Here is a 19,630-nt window from a genome sequence, read left to right on the forward strand (position 1 = left end):
GTAAACAGCTGGAGCTGAGTGAGGTTGGATGGAGAGCGTTTGTGAACAGCAGTTTTCAACTCTTTCCACAGATTATCGATTGGATTCAGGTCTGGACTGTGACTTGGCCATTCTAACACCTGGATACGTTTATTTGTGAGCCATTCCATTGTAGATTTTGCTTTATGTTTTGGATCATTATCTTGTTGAAAGACAAATCTCCGTCCCAGTCGCAGGTCTTTTGCAGACTCCAACAGGTTTTCTTCTAGAATGGTCCTGTATTTGGCTCCATCCATCTTGCCATCAATTTTAACCATTTTCCCTGTCCCTTCTGAAGAAAAGCAGGCCCAAATCATGATGCTGCCACTACCATGTTTGACAGTGTGGATGGTGTGTTCAGGGTGATGAGCTGTGTTGCTTTTACGCCAAACATATCGTTTGGCATTGTGCCCAAATAGTTCGATTTGGGTTTCATCTGACCAAAGCACCTTCTTCCACATGTTTGGTGTGTCTCCCAGGTGGCTTGTGGCAAACTTTAAACAACACTTTCTCCTTGCCACTTTTTTCATAAAGGCCAGATTTGTGCAGTGTACAGTGCCTTGCAAAAGTATTTGGCTCCCTTGAATTTTTCAACCTTTTCCCACATTTCAGATTTCAAACATAAAGATAAAAATTTTAATGTTGTGGTGAAGAATAAACAAGTGGGACACAATTGTGAAGTTGAATGAAATTTATTGCTTATTTTAAACTTTTAAAAAAAATAAATAACTGAAAGTGGGGCGTGCAATATTATTCGTCCCCTTTAGTTTCAGTGCAGCAAAATCACTCCAGAAGTACATTGAGGATCTCTGAATGATCCAATGTTGTCCTAAATGACTGATGATGATAAATATAAGCCACCTGTGTGTAAACAAGTCTCCGTATAAATCAGGGGTGGGGAACCTTTTTACTGCCGGGGGCCATTTGAAAATTTCTACCAACCTTCAGGGGCCGCACAAAATTATCAATGTGAAAATTAGCCAGATACATTTGGTGAAACAATTAATTAACTCACCCCTACTGTGGTGGCTGGAGCTGCTTCTCTTCGGTGAGGCGGTTAATTTTAGCTGACATTGATCATGTTGCTTCTCACAACTGCTTTTCCTGCTGTACATACATCACAGGAGGGGCTGGGGGCATATACATAACATAGGAGACACTGGGACTGCTATATATACATCCCATAGGAAACACTGAGACTGCTGTACATACATTACAGGAGATGCCCCAGCCCCTCCTGTGATGTATATGCCCCCAGCTCCTCCACTGTGAGGTATATGTTCCAGCCCATTCTGTAATTTGTATGACCCAGCCCCTCCTGTGATGTATATGACCCAGCCTCTCCTCTGATGTGTATGCCCCCAGCGTCTCCAATGTGATGTATTTGTCCCATCCCCTCGTGTGATGTATATGGTCCCAGCATTTCCAACATCATGTATATGCCCCAGCCCCTCATGTGATATATATGCCCCAGCCCATCATGTGATGTATATGCCCCCAGCGCCTCCTGTGACGTGTATGCCCCAGCCTGCCTGTGCTATAGACATCACAGGAGACGCTGGGGGCATATACATCACAGGAGCCGCTGGGGCATATACATCATAGGAGGGGATGGGATTATATACATCACGAGAGGATGAGGGCATATACATCACTGGAGAGGCTGAAGGCATCTATATCACTGGGAGACATAGATATGATTTCGGGGCACAGACAGCATTTAGGAGGCACATACAGCACTGGAAGGGGCAGAGACAGCACTGGAAGGGGCAGAGACAGCACTGGAAGGGGCAGAGACAGCACTGGAAGGGGCAGAGACAGCACTGGAAGGGGCAGAGACAGCACTGGGGACACGCACATACAGCAATAAGGGGGCACTGGGGACACGGACAACACTTGCGGAGCACAGACAGCATGGGAGAGCATGGACATCAGGAGGGGGGGAAACAGTACTGGGGGTGGTAGACAGCAATGGGTGGGCACACAGCAATGGGTGGGCACACAGCCCTGTGGAGATGCAAACAACCCTGGTGGATCAGGCACACAGCACCTGGGAAGCAGGCACATAGCACAGTGGAAGCGCGCACATTGGGAGCAGGCATATAGCATAGTGAGAATGCTCACAGAGGGAGCGAAGCACACAACGCAGTGGGAGCGCGCACTGTTGGAGCGGGCACACAGCGCTGGAAGCCGTGAAACTGCTGCTGGTCTTCTTCTGTGGGACGGGGCGCAGAGCGCTAACCCCGCCCACATAGTAAGTCCTAGCACACAGGCACTCACCAGCGTTCATTAGTGAACACTGAATGCGCGTCCTCGCCGCGCACATGGGGATTTAAAGGGCCGGCAGGACGCGGCGGCTGGCAGATTCCCGGGGGCCACAGAAAAGGTTCCCACCCCTGGTATAAATGCACCTGCTCTGTGATAGTCTCAGTGTTCTGTTTAAAGCGCAGATAGCATCATGAAGACCAAGGAATACAACAGGCAGGTCCGCGATACTGTTGTGGAAAATTTTAAAGCCGGATTTAGTTACAAAAAGATTTCCAAAACTTTAAACATCCCAAGGAGTACTGTGCAAGCGATCATATTGAAATGGATGGAGTATCATACCACTGCAAATCTACCAAGACCCGGACGTCCATCCAAACTTTCATCTCAAACAAAGAGAAGACTGATCAGAGATGCAGTCAAGAGGCCCATGATCACTCTGGATGAACTGCAGAGATCTACAGCTGAGGTGGGAGAGTCTGTCCATAGGACAACAATCAGTCGTACGCTGCACAAATCTGGCCTTTATGGAAGAGTGGCAAGGAGAAAGCCAAGTGTTGCTTTAAGTTTGCCACGAGCCACCTGGGAGACACCCAAACATGTGAAAGAAGGTGCTTTGGTCAGATGAAACCAAAATCAAACTATTTGGGCACAATGCCAAACGATATGTTTGGCGTAAAAGCAACACAGCTCATCACCCTGAACACACCATCCCCACTGTCAAATATGGTGGTGGCAGCATCATGGTTTGGGACTGCTTTTCTTCAGCAGGGACAGGGAAGATGGTTAAAATTGATGGGAAGATGGATGGAGCCAAATACAGGACCATTCTTGAAGAAAACCTATTGGAGTCTCCAAAAGACCTGAGACTGGGACAGAGATTTGTCTTCCAACAATACAATGATCCAAAACATAAAGCAAAATCTACAATGGAATGATTCACAAATAAATGTATCCAAGTGTTAGAATGGCCAAGTCAAAGTCCAGACCTGAATCCAATCGAGAATCTGTGGAGAGAGCTGAAAACTGCTGTTCACAAACGCTCTCCATCCAACCTCACTCAGCTCCAGCTGTTTGCAAAGGAAAAATGGGCAAGAATTTCAGTCTCTCGATGGGCAAAACTAATAGACACATACCCCAAGCGACTTGCAGCTGTAATCGCAGCAAAAGGTGGAGCTACAAAGTATTAACTTAAAGGGGACGAATAATATTGCACGCCCCAATTTTCAGTTATTTCTTTTTTTAAAAAAAGTCTAAAATAAGCAATAAATTTCATTCAACTTCACAATTGTGTCCCACTTGTTGTTGATTCTTTACCATAACATTAACATTTTTATCTTTATGTTTGAAGCCTGAAATATGCGAAAAGGTTGAAAAATTCAAGGTGGCCAAATACTTTTGCAAGGCACTGTATGACTGATTGTTGTCCTATCGATAGACTCTCCCACCTCAGCTGTAGATATCTGCAGTTCATCCAGAGTGATCCTGGGCGTCTTGGCTGCATCTCTGATCAGTCTTCTTGATTGAGATGAAAGTTTGGATGGATGGCCGGGTCTTGGTAGATTTGCAGTGGTATCATACTCGTTCGATTTCAATATGATCGCTTGCACAGTGCTCCTTGGGATGTTTAAAGTTTTGGAAATCTTTTTGTAACCAAATCCGGCTTTAAACTTCTCCACAACAGTATCACGGACCTGCCTGTTGTGTTCCTTGGTCTTCATGATGCTCTCTGTGCTTTAAACAGAACACTGAGACTATCACAGAGCAGCATTTATATGGAGACTTGATTACTTGATTACACACAAATGGCTTATATTTATCATCATCAGTCATTTAGGACATTGGATCATTCAGAGATCCTCAATGAACTTCTGGAGTGAGTTTGCTGCACTGAAAGTAAAGGGGACAAATAATACTGCACGCCCCACTTTTCAGTTATTTCTTTTGAAAAAAATAAATATCGTTCAACTTCACAATTGTGTCCCCCTTCTTGTTGATTCTTCCCCATAACATTAAAATTTTTATCTTTATGTTTGAAGCCTGAAATGTGAGAGAAGGTTGAAAAATTCAAGGGGGCTAAATACTTTTGCAAGGCACTGTAGCAATATAATTCACAGGCTGCAGAGAATACCCAGAGTGGAAAATTACCAGAACTCTGAATATCAAGTCCGAATCATGTCAATTTGAGCTGCGGATGACACAGATTTCACTCTTTGCATTGTTCGGTTTAACAAAACCAATCTCACAATGACATCTGCAGCAGAAATACCACTTGGAAATGTCCCCTAAGTGTTACACTATTAATCCCCAAGTTTACCTGTAAAACTGTTCTAGCAATGTGTTTCATTATCACAAACAAGTTTACCTTTTTCAGAGTCAAAATTAAAATGTCAAAATGCCAGTGCCAGGCTCATTTTGGAAGAAATCTGTCAATCAGTTAAAAAGGAGTGGGAAAAGCCAGCCAGGCATGTCATTAGACTAGTCAGGTCTCACCGCATAGTCCCTGGCTGGGTCTTCAAGCGATGTTTGAAGGTTTAATATACCTGGCTGCAATAGCGCAACCAGGCTCTAATGCAAGACAAGTTCCCTTTAACACTAGAAGTCCCAGGAATTTCGAGCTCCATAGGGTTCCAATAGTAGAAATGTTAAATGACCCCTCTCTGGGACTTCTAGTGTTAAGGCTGCTTTCACACATCCGGTTTTTGCAGTGCGACTCAAAAACCTATGCAACGGATGCGGCGAAAAAAACGGATCCGTTGCATAAGTTTTTCCATGTGGCCCGTCCATTTTTTGACGGCTGTGGCTTGATACTGAGCATGCGCAGTGCAAAAAAACGCATTCGGCGGCCAGATGCGGTTTTTGCCGCAGGACGCTGCATCCAGCCTCCATAGACTTGCATTGTAAATTGCGCCGCATCGCGCCGAGTCCGGCGCGATGTGTTTTTTTTTGCCGCACAAAAAAACGTGCCAGGCAACGTTCCATCCGGCTGCCGCATGGGCTAAATATGCCGCATCCGGCAAAAAACGGACGCAACGCAAGGCCATGCGGCACAATACGGCGATAATGCAAGTCTATGCGGAAAAAACGCAACCGGCGGCAAAAAAAAAAAAAAGGTTGCGTTTTTTCTGCAAAGCGCCATATTGTGCCGCTCAGCAAAAACCGGATGTGTGAAAGTAGCCTAAAACGACCCTCCTCCATAGACATGAAATTGGCTAAAAGTTAACAAATGGTCCTCTCCTTTATGTTGCCATCGCCTCCCTCCTTCCCTACTATGTGGTCCCTTCTTATTTCGTTCAATATCGCCTCCTGGCAGTGTCATAGTGAGCACCATAGTAGGTCTGAATTATGCTCTCAGCAGTGCCAATTAAGAGCAGGTCATACTTCGCACAGTGCTCCCCATGCCTGTAACAGCTGTACTGCACAAACCATCGATAGAGATTTCAGAAATCAAAGGGGTTTGAGGGGGAAAAAAGGCTGCAATCCTTCTTTGTGACAGCCGTACCAAGAGTGTGCTGTGCACACTGTCATGATTCCCCCATTCAAGTGGGCGGTCATGTGACGACTGGAGTCTCAGCAGATTCTCTCAAGAATATTGAAACAAATGTGAAAGCAAGTATGAAATTGTCATGTGACCGTCTGCTCGCGTGCGACATCGTGACAGTGTGTGTCACAATTCAGAAGTCTACCGTTACATAGAGTGACTGCAGACTTTTCTTCTTGGCCCGGGAAATCCAGATAATTAAAGCACCACTCCAGAGTTTTTTTATTTCAGCACTGGAGTGGTGCTTTAAATGAAAGTCCCCTGCCCCCATCTTATTTTCACCCTCTAGTGTCTTCATCTTTTTCCAGTGTCGCTCAGGTGATTTCGGACCTGCCATCAGCGCCAGTGTTTCATGGAGCCAGCCGGAGGTCACAACTCTATGGAGGCTTGTTCTGGCTCATAGAGATGAATTGAGCGCTTGTGACATAATGTCTGACTTCTGGTCAGTCAGAAGTTACGGGCACAAGATGATACCGCAGGACCGAAGCGACGTTGGTAAAAGGTGATCCAACTAAAAGGTGAGTATATGACAGGGGGCTTAGATTTCAAGCGCCACTACCGCGGTAACAAAAAACCCCAAAACACTGGAGTGGTGCTTTATCCGAGCTGGACTGCTTAGACAAAAATAAGCAGCATTCATAGAGATCAGAGCAAGATGCACGTACTGGCCGTGAGGATCCTGACCTGGATTCAGAAGCCTCATAGGCATATATGGGCCTGCTGAACTTGGATCATGAGCTCCCTGGCTGGTCCGTCCTTAGGTCAGCTTCACACACCTGTGTTTCCAGTTCCAGTAGCTTCTTATCCATTGTGTCCCAATACTTTCTGCTAGTGTCTGGCCCATTCTCCCCCTCCCCATTTGGTTTTGATCCATCACCTTCTATTTGCTCAGCCCTTTGTCTGTCTATGTCTCCCACTCACTTGCAGTCAGTCTGCCCCTTACTAAAGCATGTCCCATACTCTTCTGACATGTATGCAGTGCTCCTATGTCTTTACTGTAGGGTGTCCCACTCACTTGCAGTCAGTCTGCCCCTTACTCTTCTGACATGTATGCAGTGCTCCTTATAGCTGTCTCACTGTGTGTCCTTTTTCACACGTCCAACTCTATCTCCTTTGGTCAGAGAAGTCTATTGAATTATTCTTGCTGCCTGTCTGTTCTCCTGCCTGATTTGTTCTCCACTCCTTTGGCATACTTATACCTGTCTTGTTCTATCTAATTACCCTATTTCTTATAACAGCTCATATCCTATCTCTTGTCGCATTCTATTTTCTCATTACTTACAGCCAATCTCATTGTCCCTTAGTCTATTGCTTGCTGCATGCCCATTCTCCCTCAGTGTGCATCTTCCTTCAGTTTTAGGTCGGTTTCACACATTTTTTTTCTTATTACTTTTTCAGTGTGCTGGATTTCTGTTTAGTAAATGTAACCAGCTTTTACAGTCTTTATATCACGCGTTTTTCCTCACATATTAAACACACAAAACAATTTGCATTCTGCTGATTGTTCTGCTGTTGCCTGGTTTTATACCGCTTGTCTGCTGTAGCTCAGGGTTCTGCTGCAGGCTCTCTTCTAGCTCAGCGTTATACTGCTTGTTCTAGCTCAGAGCCTTGCTGCTCGTCTATTCTAGCCAAGTATTTTGCAGAATGTTCTGCTCCAGCTCAGTGTCCTGCAGAATATTCCATGAATAAGACATTATGACATACTAATGTGTCAAAACGCATTGGATGTAATCTGATGTAAGACCTTTATCTGCTGGCTGACATTCTCTAGAAATTTTAATGTATGCAATAAAGGAAGTATTTTAAGAAAAAAAAAGCCTGGATCCGCTGGATAATTTTGCCTTTTCTTGACCTGAGGACATCCTGATCTGGGATTTCCGTGCTGGATCAAGTGGTAATTGTCCTGAGTACACTGCAAGCAGTCAGAGCTGGTTTCTATGTTCATCCACAAAATATTCTGCTCCAGTTCCGTGTCCTGCAGAATGTTCTGCTCTAGCTCCGTGTTCTGCAGAATGTTCTGCTCTAGACCCGTGTTCTGCAGAATGTTCTGCTCTAGACCCATGTTCTGCAGAATGTTCTGCTCTAGACCCGTGTTCTGCAGAATGTTCTGCTCTAGCTCCGTGTCCTGCAGAATGTTCTGCTCTAGCTCCATGTTCTGCAGAATGTTCTGCTCTAGCTCCGTGTGCTGCAGAATGTTCTGCTCTAGCTCCGTGTCCTGCAGAATGTTCTGCTCTAGCTCCGTGTCCTGCAGAATGTTCTGCTCTAGCTCCGTGTCCTGCAGAATGTTCTGCTCTAGACCCGTGTTCTGCAGAATGTTCTGCTCTAGCTCCGTGTTCTGCAGAATGTTCTGCTCTAGACCCGTGTTCTGCAGAATGTTCTGCTCTAGCTCCGTGTCCTGCAGAATGTTCTGCTCTAGCTCCGTGTCCTGCAGAATGTTCTGCTCTAGCTCCGTGTTCTGCAGAATGTTCTGCTCTAGCTCCGTGTGCTGCAGAATGTTCTGCTCTAGCTCCGTGTTCTGCAGAATGTTCTGCTCTAGCTCCGTGTGCTGCAGAATGTTCTGCTCTAGCTCCGTGTGCTGCAGAATGTTCTGCTCTAGCTCCGTGTCCTGCAGAATGTTCTGCTCTAGCTCCGTGTCCTGCAGAATGTTCTGCTCTAGCTCCGTGTGCTGCAGAATGTTCTGCTCTAGCTCCGTGTGCTGCAGAATGTTCTGCTCTAGACCCGTGTTCTGCAGAATGTTCTGCTCTAGCTCCGTGTTCTGCAGAATGTTCTGCTCTAGCTCCGTGTCCTGCAGAATGTTCTGCTCTAGCTCCGTGTCCTGCAGAATGTTCTGCTCTAGCTCCGTGTGCTGCAGAATGTTCTGCTCTAGACCCGTGTTCTGCAGAATGTTCTGCTCTAGCTCCGTGTTCTGCAGAATGTTCTGCTCTAGCTCCGTGTCCTGCAGAATGTTCTGCTCTAGCTCCGTGTCCTGCAGAATGTTCTGCTCTAGCTCCGTGTCCTGCAGAATGTTCTGCTCTAGACCCGTGTGCTGCAGAATGTTCTGCTCTAGCTCCGTGTTCTGCAGAATGTTCTGCTCTAGCTCCGTGTGCTGCAGAATGTTCTGCTCTAGCTCCGTGTGCTGCAGAATGTTCTGCTCTAGCTCCGTGTCCTGCAGAATGTTCTGCTCTAGACCCGTGTTCTTCAGAATGTTCCGCTCTAGACCCGTGTTTGCAGAATGTTCCGCTCTAGACCCGTGTTCTGCAGAATGTTCTGCTCTAGACCCGTGTTCTGCAGAATGTTCTGCTCTAGCTCCGTGTTCTGCAGAATGTTCTGCTCTAGCTCCGTGTCCTGCAGAATGTTCTGCTCTAGACAAGTGTTCTGCAGAATGTTCTGCTCTAGCTCCGTGTCCTGCAGAATGTTCTGCTCTAGACCCGTGTCCTGCAGAATGTTCTGCTCTAGCTCCGTGTCCTGCAAAATATTCTGCTCCAGTTCCGTGTCCTGCAGAATGTTCTGCTCTAGACCCGTGTTCTGCAGAATGTTCTGCTCTAGACCCGTGTTCTGCAGAATGTTCTGCTCTAGCTCCGTGTCCTGCAGAATGTTCTGCTCTAGCTCCGTGTTCTGCAGAATGTTCTGCTCTAGACCCGTGTCCTGCAGAATGTTCTGCTCTAGCTCCGTGTCCTGCAGAATGTTCTGCTCTAGCTCCGTGTTCTGCAGAATGTTCTGCTCTAGCTCCGTGTCCTGCAGAATGTTCTGCTCTAGCTCCGTGTCCTGCAGAATGTTCTGCTCTAGACCCGTGTTCTGCAGAATGTTCTGCTCTAGACCCGTGTTCTGCAGAATGTTCTGCTCTAGACCCGTGTTCTGCAGAATGTTCTGCTCTAGACCCGTGTTCTGCAGAATGTTCTGCTCTAGACCCGTGTCCTGCAGAATGTTCTGCTCCAGCTCAGTGTCCTGCAGAATGTTCTGCTCCAGCTCAGTGTCCTGCAGAATGTTCTGCTCCAGCTCAGTGTCCTGCAGAATGTTCTGCTCCAGCTCAGTGTCCTGCAGAATGTTCTGCTCCAGCTCAGTGTCCTGCAGAATGTTCTGCTCCAGCTCAGTGTCCTGCAGAATGTTCTGCTCCAGCTCAGTGTCCTGCAGAATGTTCTGCTCCAGCTCAGTGTCCTGCAGAATGTTCTGCTCCAGCTCATTGTTCTGCTGCCCTGCTCTAGCTCAGTGTTATACTGCCTGTTTGTTCTAGCTCAGTGTTCTGAAAAATGTTCTGCTCTAGCTCAATGTTTTACTGCCTGCCCTGTTAGGCTATGTGCTCACGCTGCATCTTTGTAGTGCCAACAAAGATGCACGTTTTTGGCCCTCAAAAAACCTACCCGCTGCATAAACGCTACATCTGAAGCTCACAGCGAGCGCCATAGAACATGACTACCAGCTATGAGCTCCAGGCAGCAACTGAAGTGAGCCGCATGGTCAGCGGTGACGTCACTCAGTTGATTTCCGGTCACAGTTTGAGGACTCCAGCTGTGGCTAACCTGAGTGACGTCTTCGCTGATCGCATGGCTCACTTCAGTTGCTGCCTGGAGCTCACAGCAGGCAGTCATGTTCTATGGTGCTCGCTGTGAGCTTCAGATGTAGCAGTGTTGGAAGCATCGTCGGACCTCGTGTGGATTACATCGGACCTGGTTACAGTCAGACACGCCCCCAGCCTGTGTGACAGCACCTGCCTGCAACCAGTCATCGCAGCTCATTCATTCTCTATCCCTGGAGCTCACAGTGGGCAATCATGCTCTATGGCTGCGCGTTGCGACTGAGATGTAACAGAGCTGGAATTGGCATGGGACAGTATGTAGATTACATCGGACCTGCAAAGGTGTTTTGGGGGTTAATAAAGTGGTGAAAGCAGGTGCTTTTTGTGTCTTTTATTTCAAATAAAGGATTTGTTTGGTGTTTCTGTTTCTTTACTTTCACTTACAGATTAGTGATGGGGGTGTCTCATAGATGCCTGCCATCACTAATCTAGGACTTATGGAAGCAGACAGCAGCCACTTAACTCCCTCATTACCCAAAGTTCCACCACACCAAGGAATCGGGAAGAGCCAGGTAAAATGCCGGGGGTTTTACATGTAATGGATGCAACAATCTTGGGTGGCTGTTAGCTGATATTTTTAGGCTGGGTGGTGCCCAATAACTATCGGTATCCCCAGCCTGAGAATACAGCCCCCAGCTGTTGAGATTTATCTGTGCTGGTATCATTATATGGGGGTATCCTACCCCAATTTTTTCCATTTACTGTATGATATAGACCCGCCCACTGGCGTCTGTGATGGGAAACCTCAGCCATGCTGTCACTCTGCATGGGAGCTCGCCTGACTGCAACCAATCACTGACGCCGGTGGGCGGGGGAAGCAGCAAATATGTATGAGCCTAATGAGCTGCCTAGAAAGAAGAATGAGAGGCCGCAGGAGCAGTGTGACAGCCGTCCCGGTAACTCGGTAAGTATGAAGTGCTTGCTCCTATTCCTTTGCACCAGATTCTGGTCCCCACAGACTTTATATGGGGAACGGTATCTGGCCAGATACCAAGGATCAATCCCCCGCCGACCCAGAGTCAGCGAGGGATTGATCTGCCAGTCCTCTGAAATGCAGGGACAAAACACAAAAAGAATTGACATTGTCACCACAAAGATGCAGCCAAAAAAACCTGCAAGGTGTACACAATAAAAATGAAATCTCATAGACTTTGCTGGGGAAGGAAATGCACGCAGTTTTGGGACCAAAACTGCACCAAAAACACGGAAAAAAAATGCAGCTTGCGCACAAGGCCTTATAGCTCAGTTTTATACTGTTTGTCTGTTCTAGCTCAGTGTTCTGCTCACTGTTCTACTGCCTGCCCTGTTCTAAGTCAGAGTTATACTGCTCATCTGTCTCAGTGTTCTGCAGCCTGCCCTGCTCCAGCTCAGTCTTCTGCAGCCTGCCCTGCTCCAGCTCAGTCTTCTGCAGCCTGCCCTGCTCCAGCTCAGTGTCCTGCAGCCTGACCTGCTCCAGCTCAGTCTTCTGCAGCCTGACCTGCTCCAGCTCAGTCTTCTGCAGCCTGACCTGCTCCAGCTCAGTCTTCTGCAGCCTGACCTGCTCCAGCTCAGTCTTCTGCAGCCTGACCTGCTCCAGCTCAGTCTTCTGCAGCCTGACCTGCTCCAGCTCAGTCTTCTGCAGCCTGACCTGCTCCAGCTCAGTCTTCTGCAGCCTGACCTGCTCCAGCTCAGTCTTCTGCAGCCTGACCTGCTCCAGCTCAGTCTTCTGCAGCCTGACCTGCTCCAGCTCAGTCTTCTGCAGCCTGACCTGCTCCAGCTCAGCCTGACCTGCTCCAGCTCAGTGTTCTGCAGCCTGACCTGCTCCAGCTCAGTGTTCTGCAGCCTGACCTGCTCCAGCTCAGTGTTCTGCAGCCTGACCTGCTCCGGCTCAGTGTTCTGCAGCCTGACCTGCTCCGGCTCAGTGTTCTGCAGCCTGACCTGCTCCGGCTCAGTGTTCTGCAGCCTGACCTGCTCCGGCTCAGTGTTCTGCAGCCTGACCTGCTCCGGCTCAGTGTTCCGCAGCCTGACCTGCTCCGGCTCAGTGTTCCGCAGCCTGACCTGCTCCGGCTCAGTGTTCCGCAGCCTGACCTGCTCCGGCTCAGTGTTCCGCAGCCTGACCTGCTCCGGCTCAGTGTTCCGCAGCCTGACCTGCTCCGGCTCAGTGTTCCGCAGCCTGACCTGCTCCGGCTCAGTGTTCCGCAGCCTGACCTGCTCCGGCTCAGTGTTCCGCAGCCTGACCTGCTCCGGCTCAGTGTTCCGCAGCCTGCCCTGCTCCGGCTCAGTGTTCCGCAGCCTGCCCTGCTCCGGCTCAGTGTTCCGCAGCCTGCCCTGCTCCGGCTCAGTGTTCCGCAGCCTGACCTGCTCCGGCTCAGTGTTCCGCAGCCTGACCTGCTCCGGCTCAGTGTTCCGCAGCCTGACCTGCTCCGGCTCAGTGTTCCGCAGCCTGACCTGCTCCGGCTCAGTGTTCCGCAGCCTGCCCTGCTCCGGCTCAGTGTTATGCAGCCTGCCCTGCTCCGGCTCAGTGTTATGCAGCCTGCCCTGCTCCGGCTCAGTGTTATGCAGCCTGCCCTGCTCCGGCTCAGTGTTATGCAGCCTGCCCTGCTCCGGCTCAGTGTTATGCAGCCTGCCCTGCTCCGGCTCAGTGTTATGCAGCCTGCCCTGCTCCGGCTCAGTGTTATGCAGCCTGCCCTGCTCCGGCTCAGTGTTATGCAGCCTGCCCTGCTCCGGCTCAGTGTTATGCAGCCTGCCCTGCTCCGGCTCAGTGTTATGCAGCCTGCCCTGCTCCAGCTCAGTGTTATGCAGCCTGCCCTGCTCCAGCTCAGTGTTATGCAGCCTGCCCTGCTCCAGCTCAGTGTTATGCAGCCTGCCCTGCTCCAGCTCAGTGTTATGCAGCCTGCCCTGCTCCAGCTCAGTGTTATGCAGCCTGCCCTGCTCCAGCTCAGTGTTATGCAGCCTGCCCTGCTCCAGCTCAGTGTTATGCAGCCTGCCCTGCTCCACCTCAGTGTTATGCAGCCTGCCCTGCTCCAGCTCAGTGTTATGCAGCCTGCCCTGCTCCAGCTCAGTGTTATGCAGCCTGCCCTGCTCCAGCTCAGTGTTATGCAGCCTGCCCTGCTCCAGCTCAGTGTTATGCAGCCTGCCCTGCTCCAGCTCAGTGTTATGCAGCCTGCCCTGCTCCAGCTCAGTGTTATGCAGCCTGCCCTGCTCCAGCTCAGTGTTATGCAGCCTGCCCTGCTCCAGCTCAGTGTTATGCAGCCTGCCCTGCTCCAGCTCAGTGTTATGCAGCCTGCCCTGCTCCAGCTCAGTGTTATGCAGCCTGCCCTGCTCCAGCTCAGTGTTATGCAGCCTGCCCTGCTCCAGCTCAGTGTTATGCAGCCTGCCCTGCTCCAGCTCAGTGTTATGCAGCCTGCCCTGCTCCAGCTTAGTGATATACTGCCGGTCTGTTCTAGCTCAGAGCCCTGCTGCTCTTCTACTCTAGGTCAGTGTTCTGCAGAATGTTCTGCTGGCTGCCCTCTTGTAGGTCAGTGTCAGACTGCTTGTCTGTTCAAGCTCAAGGCTCTGCTGCTCGTTTGTTCTAGCTCACTAATCTGCACAATGTTCTGATGCTTGCCATGTTCCAGCTCTGTATTATACTTCTTGTCTGTTCTAGTTCAGTGTTCTGCAGATTGTTCTGCTCTACCTCTGTGTTCTGCTGTCTGCATTGTTCTTGTTCAGTGTTATACTGTTTGTCTGTTTTAGCTCAATGACCTGCTGCTTGTCTGTTCTAGTTCATTGTTTTGTTCTAGCTCAGGACTCTGCAGCCTTGCCTGTTCTAGATACATTTTCTGCAGGTTTTTGTTTTGCTCTAGCTCATTATTAAGCAGATTTGCTCTAGATCAGTGCTCCCTGTCCTGTTCTAATTCTGTGTTATACTGCTCGTCTGTTCTAGATTAGAGGCCTGCTGTTGCTCATATATTCCAGCTCAGTGTTCTGCAGAATGCCCTGCTCTAGCTCAGTGTTCCATAGAATTTTCTGCTCCAGCTCAGTGTTCTACAGATTATTCTGTTTCAGCCCAGTATTCTGTAGATTGCTCTGCTCTAGATCAGTGTTCGGCTGCCTGCCCTGTTCAAGCTCAGTGTTATACTGCATGTCTACTTTAGCTCAATACCCTGCTGCTTGTCTGCTCTAGCTCAGTGTTTTCCAGACTGTTCTAATTCAGTACTCTTCAGCTTCCCTATTCTGGATTAATTTTCTGCAGCCTGCCCTTGCTTAGGTCGGTGGCCTACTGTAGGTCTGCAGCCTGACCTGGCCCAGATCGGCGCTCCGCAGCCTGACCTGGCCCAGATCGGCGCACCGCAGCATGACCTGGCCCAGATCGGCGCTCCGCAGCATGACCTGGCCCAGATCGGCGCTCCGCAGCATGACCTGGCCCAGATCGGCGCGCCGCAGCATGACCTGGCCCAGATCGGCGCTCCGCAGCATGACCTGGCCCAGATCGGCGCTCCGCAGCATGACCTGGCCCAGATCGGCGCTCCGCAGCATGACCTGGCCCAGATCGGCACTCCGCAGCCAGGCCTGGCCCAGATCGGCGCTCCGCAGCCAGGCCTGGCCCAGATCGGCGCTCCGCAGCCAGGCCTGGCCCAGATCGGCGCTCCGCAGCCAGGCCTGGCCCAGATCGGCGCTCCGCAGCCAGGCCTGGCCCAGATCGGCGCTCCGCAGCCAGGCCTGGCCCAGATCGGCGCTCCGCAGCCAGGCCTGGCCCAGATCGGCGCTCCGCAGCCAGGCCTGGCCCAGAGCGGCGCTCCGCAGCCTGACCTGGCCCAGATCGGCGCTCCACAGCCTGACCTGTTTTAGCATAGTACTGCTTGCCTAACCGAAGGTCGTGCTACTTGTTATATTGTCCCCTTTCTTCTTCCTGTCCCATCTCCTGTGCTGGCTGACACAGCTAATTGGCTTTATTGTCGGTGTGAGCCTTGGACTAAAGTTGTCCTCAGTTCCATTCTGTGTAACTCAGCATTATGCAATGATGGGAAGTCACTATCATACTCAGGTCTGCATACGTGCAGGCTGAGGAGGCAGCAGTGGTCAGTCACTACTTTCACCTTTCAGCACCTCCCTTCCAGTACCTGACTGTCCATGTCTCTAGGTTCAGATCGTCTTTCTTCCTCCTCAGGTCTTCAAGGTGCTTACGGCCTCATCCTCCGACTTAACGGCCTCCTGCTCTCGCACCTTGCTCGGTACAACGAGAATAGAAAAGCACGGATCCAGAAAGGCTCCACAAGCGCAGCTTAGGCCCGAACACCCTTCTTTCCTTAATGGAACACTCCGCCTGCAGGTCCCACAGCCGGGATACCGGAATGTACCACCTCGAATCTGACCAATCCGAAGGGTACAGCAGGCGGAGCTTCCTGTCAGGAAGGACTGTAAAGAAAGAAGGAGAATACAAAGCCACAGGATAGGCGGGGATGCTGTGATTGACACGAGGCTTCGCTAATCGTAGTGTGCTCTGTCGTTTCCATAGTAACTGCAGGTCTCTGCCCCACATTCCCGTGCCTCAGACTCCGCCCACTTCTTTTTCTCCTCACAGAAGTGATTTCTTGCCCTGTGAGGTTATTGTGTATTGTAAGGGAAGGAGTCGTCATTGGTGTGTGTGCCCACGGGTGAATGAAGTGCTATACTGAGGTGGCAAGGAAGAGAGTGTCCAGGAGAGGTGGCAGGGCCACATAATGCCACAGCCATGTCTGGCAGAGATTGGGGCAAGGAGGGCAGGCTACATGGCACTTCCTGTTAGAGAATAGAGCGCCCGAGCTATGGACAAACGCCTAAGCCATGTTTGTTCACACTAAGGGCGAAGAGTAAAAACCGCAGTGCACGAAGTGGAAAACCGCAGTGCACGAAGTGGCTTCAAAATCCGCTCCGCGGGTCCACTTCCGCCACGTCCGTGACATTTTCTAGGTTTTGTGCTCTGCAGGTCCATTTCCGCCACGTCCGTGACATTTTCTAGGTTTTGTGCTCTGCAGGTCCATTTCCGCCACATCCGTGACATTTTCTAGGTTTTGTGCTCTGCAGGTCCATTTCCACCACATCCGTGACATTTTCTAGGTTTTGTGCTCTGCAGGTCCATTTCCGCCACATCGGTGACATTTTCTAGGTTTTGTGCTCCGCAGGTCCATTTCTGCCACGTCGGTGACATTTTCTAGGTTTTGTGCTCCACGGGTCCATTTCCGCCACGTCGGTGACATTTTCTAGGTTTTGTGCTCCACGGGTCCATTTCCGCCACGTCGGTGACATTTTTTAGGTTTTGCGCTCCGCGGGTCCATTTCTGCCACGTCGGTGATATTTTGTAGGTTTTGTGCTCCGCGAGTCCATTTCCGCCACGCAGGTCCATTTCCACCACGCCGGTGACATTTTCTAGGTTTTGTGCTCCACGGGTCCATTTCCGCCACGTCGGTGACATTTTTTAGGTTTTGCGCTCCGCGGGTCCATTTCTGCCACGTCGGTGATATTTTGTAGGTTTTGTGCTCCGCGAGTCCATTTCCGCCACGCAGGTCCATTTCCACCACGCCGGTGACATTTTCTAGGTTTTGTGCTCCACGGGTCCATTTCCGCCACGTCAGTGATATTTTCTAGGTTTTGCGCTCCGCGAGTCCATTTCCGCCACGTCTGTGACATTTTCTAGGTTTTGCGCTCCGCGAGTCCATTTCTGCCACGTTGGTGACATTTTCTAGGTTTTGTGCTCCACGGGTCCATTTCCGCCACGTCGGTGACATTTTCTAGGTTTTGTGCTCCACGGGTCCGTTTCCGCCACGTCGGTGACATTTTCTAGGTTTTGTGCTCCACGGGTCCATTTCCGCCACGTCGGTGATATTTTCTAGGTTTTGTGCTGCATGGGTCCATTTCCGCCACGTCGGTGACATTTTCTAGGTTTTGTGCTCCACGGGTCCATTTCCGCCACGTCGGTGATATTTTCTAGGTTTTGTGCTCCATGGGTCCATTTCCGCCACGTCGGTGACATTTTCTAGGTTTTTTGTGTTTTACCTCTTATGTATAAAATAGTGAGCTGCTTCCAAGCCTTCTTAAGAATGGAGCGGACCTTTTTATTAACCACTTAACGAAGTGGAAAAAACCCAGAACATATGTACCGCATGTCGCTTTTACATTGCTATGCATATGTGCAATTGGTTATGTTTATTGAGAGCCTTTTCAGACGTGTCAGAGTGGAACTACCTGAATAAGACGTGCACATATCCTTAAGATGATGGCCCATCTAAAGTTATAATCTGCTTTTGATGTAGTTTCCAGAGCCACTCCGTTCCTTTTTGGTCATGTGACCTGAAAAAAGACTAGCGGGTTCATACAGGGGGTTTGGGTATGGTGACTCCTTACTTTAAGTCTATTGAGTCCCGTTCTAAGGCTTCATAGGCTTACACTGATGGAAGCGTCTCCATCCTACACAACGGTCCTGTGTGATCCGACAATGAAGGCTACGTGGGACCAGAACAGCCTTTGGTAAGTATTTTAACCCTAGAACGCGCAACCATAGAAATCTACCATAGAAAGCAAGTGACCTAGCAGGCCTGCGAGGCCCCAGGTATGTGTTCTAGGGTCAATGCACTTATCTATCATTACATAGGTAATATGTAAGGATGGGTTAGGACAGCACAGTCGCTTTACAGTGCTGGGGTCCTGAGTTAAAATGCCACCTAGGAAAGGGTTTTTCTCCACATATTTAAGTGGGTTTCCCCCGGATTCTCCGGTTTCGTCCCACACTCCGAACACAGTCTGATATGGGATGTAGATTGTGAGCCCCAATGGGCATAGTGATGATCACATCTGTAAAGTGACGTGGAGTTAATGGCGCTATATAAGCAAGGAAAATAAATAGTAAATATATAAAGTAGACGAGTTCTAAAACAAAAATTTTGATGAGACATCTATTACATCTCATTTAACTGGCTGGCACCGTATTGCTCAAAACAAAGGAAATTTCTCACCAAATCTACACCATGCGTATTCATCCTTATGGTATGTAAATATGAAGTGTTTTGCAAAAGCGCTAAACATGGAAAAGCCAGTACACTTTCTTTTCTTTCAATTTTCTAAAGCATTCTGCATTTTGAAAATGGAACCCCCATTCATAGGATCAATTAGTTTTCAAGCAGTTGGACCTCCACGTATCAACTCTCCTGTGATAAATGTTGTTCGTGAGAAAACCCCTTGCAGTACTACACTATTTGGAGACCAACAGATTAATGGACATTTTCCAATCCAATCACAAACGTGCGAATTGCACAGCAAGCTGTCAGTCAAGGTGCAGGGGATAGGTGACCAAAAACTCTGCAGTGAATGCAAAAGTTCTGCAGCCAGATTTGGTGGCAGCAGGTATTGAGGTTTCAGTTTTTACAGTAAGGTGCATTGCTGAAGGTCTTAAAGACATACACCTCTACTGTCCAAAGAACACAAGCCCATATGCTCAAAAACATATAAAGCAAAGACATTTTTGTGATTCTGTTCTGAATTTTTGTGGTTTATGGATCAATGGTATGTCAGATGAGGAAGAATGAAGCACACGCTCAAAAGAACACCCTGTGAAGCATGGTGGTGGCTCTGAAGCTGTTTTGATTCCTGTGACACTGGATACCTACAGTGTCTGGAGGGCAAGGTGAATTCAATCAAGTATCAGGAAATCCTAAGAGAAAACAAACTTCCTGTGAAGAAGATGAAGCTTGGACATCATTAGATTATTGAACAGGACAATGATCACAGGCAGACCTCAAAGTCAACTAAGGCTTGGTTGCGAAGAGGTTACGGAAATTTACATATATTTGTATATATCTCGCAGATCAAGAAACCTCTAGGTTAGAATTTTAGAGAATACCATTATAATAGAGAAAGGAAAAGTACATTTGTCAAGTAAAAGGAAATATTTTATTAAAAAAATATGATAAAAATACTAATTATATTTGAGATGTTTTTGAAAGTAGAGAAAGTTGTTTTACAGACCAGAGGGAGTAATTAGAAATGTACTTCCTTTTTTACAACACTAGGTTTATGTCCAAAATGAGAGACCACCATGGGCTCTAATGTTGTACCAACATATGCCATCATGACAACATTAGAATAGATGTGTGCCTACACTTCAGTCATTTACTAAGGTGGATGCGATACTTAGAAAATATCTACATATTGGACTGGTTCTCAACAATAAAGAGTTTTTCAAATTTATTAATGACACATTAAATTCACTATGATATTCTGGACACAAAATTTTGGATTGGGGAATATATAACAATACATAG

At 48.8% G+C, this 19,630-nt stretch overlaps 1 protein-coding gene across 3 annotated transcripts in view; it reads right to left on the bottom strand.

The window, feature by feature from the left end:
* MLLT1 (MLLT1 super elongation complex subunit) overlaps positions 1-15,707 on the bottom strand; it is a 121,908-nt gene extending 106,201 nt beyond the window's left edge. For 2 of the 3 annotated variants that reach the window (XM_075352532.1, XM_075352531.1), the window contains exon 1: positions 3,732-4,004. In XM_075352532.1, coding sequence (XP_075208647.1) covers positions 3,732-4,004 — 273 coding nt within the window. Of the gene's footprint in view, positions 1-3,731; positions 4,005-15,457 lie in introns of those variants that run through there. The other variant, XM_075352533.1, reaches the window with a different exon arrangement.
* Between the last annotated feature and the right edge of the window lie 3,923 nt (positions 15,708-19,630).

Source organism: Anomaloglossus baeobatrachus, chromosome 1 (genome assembly GCF_048569485.1).
Source record: "Anomaloglossus baeobatrachus isolate aAnoBae1 chromosome 1, aAnoBae1.hap1, whole genome shotgun sequence".
Taxonomy (NCBI): Eukaryota; Metazoa; Chordata; class Amphibia; order Anura; family Aromobatidae; genus Anomaloglossus; species Anomaloglossus baeobatrachus.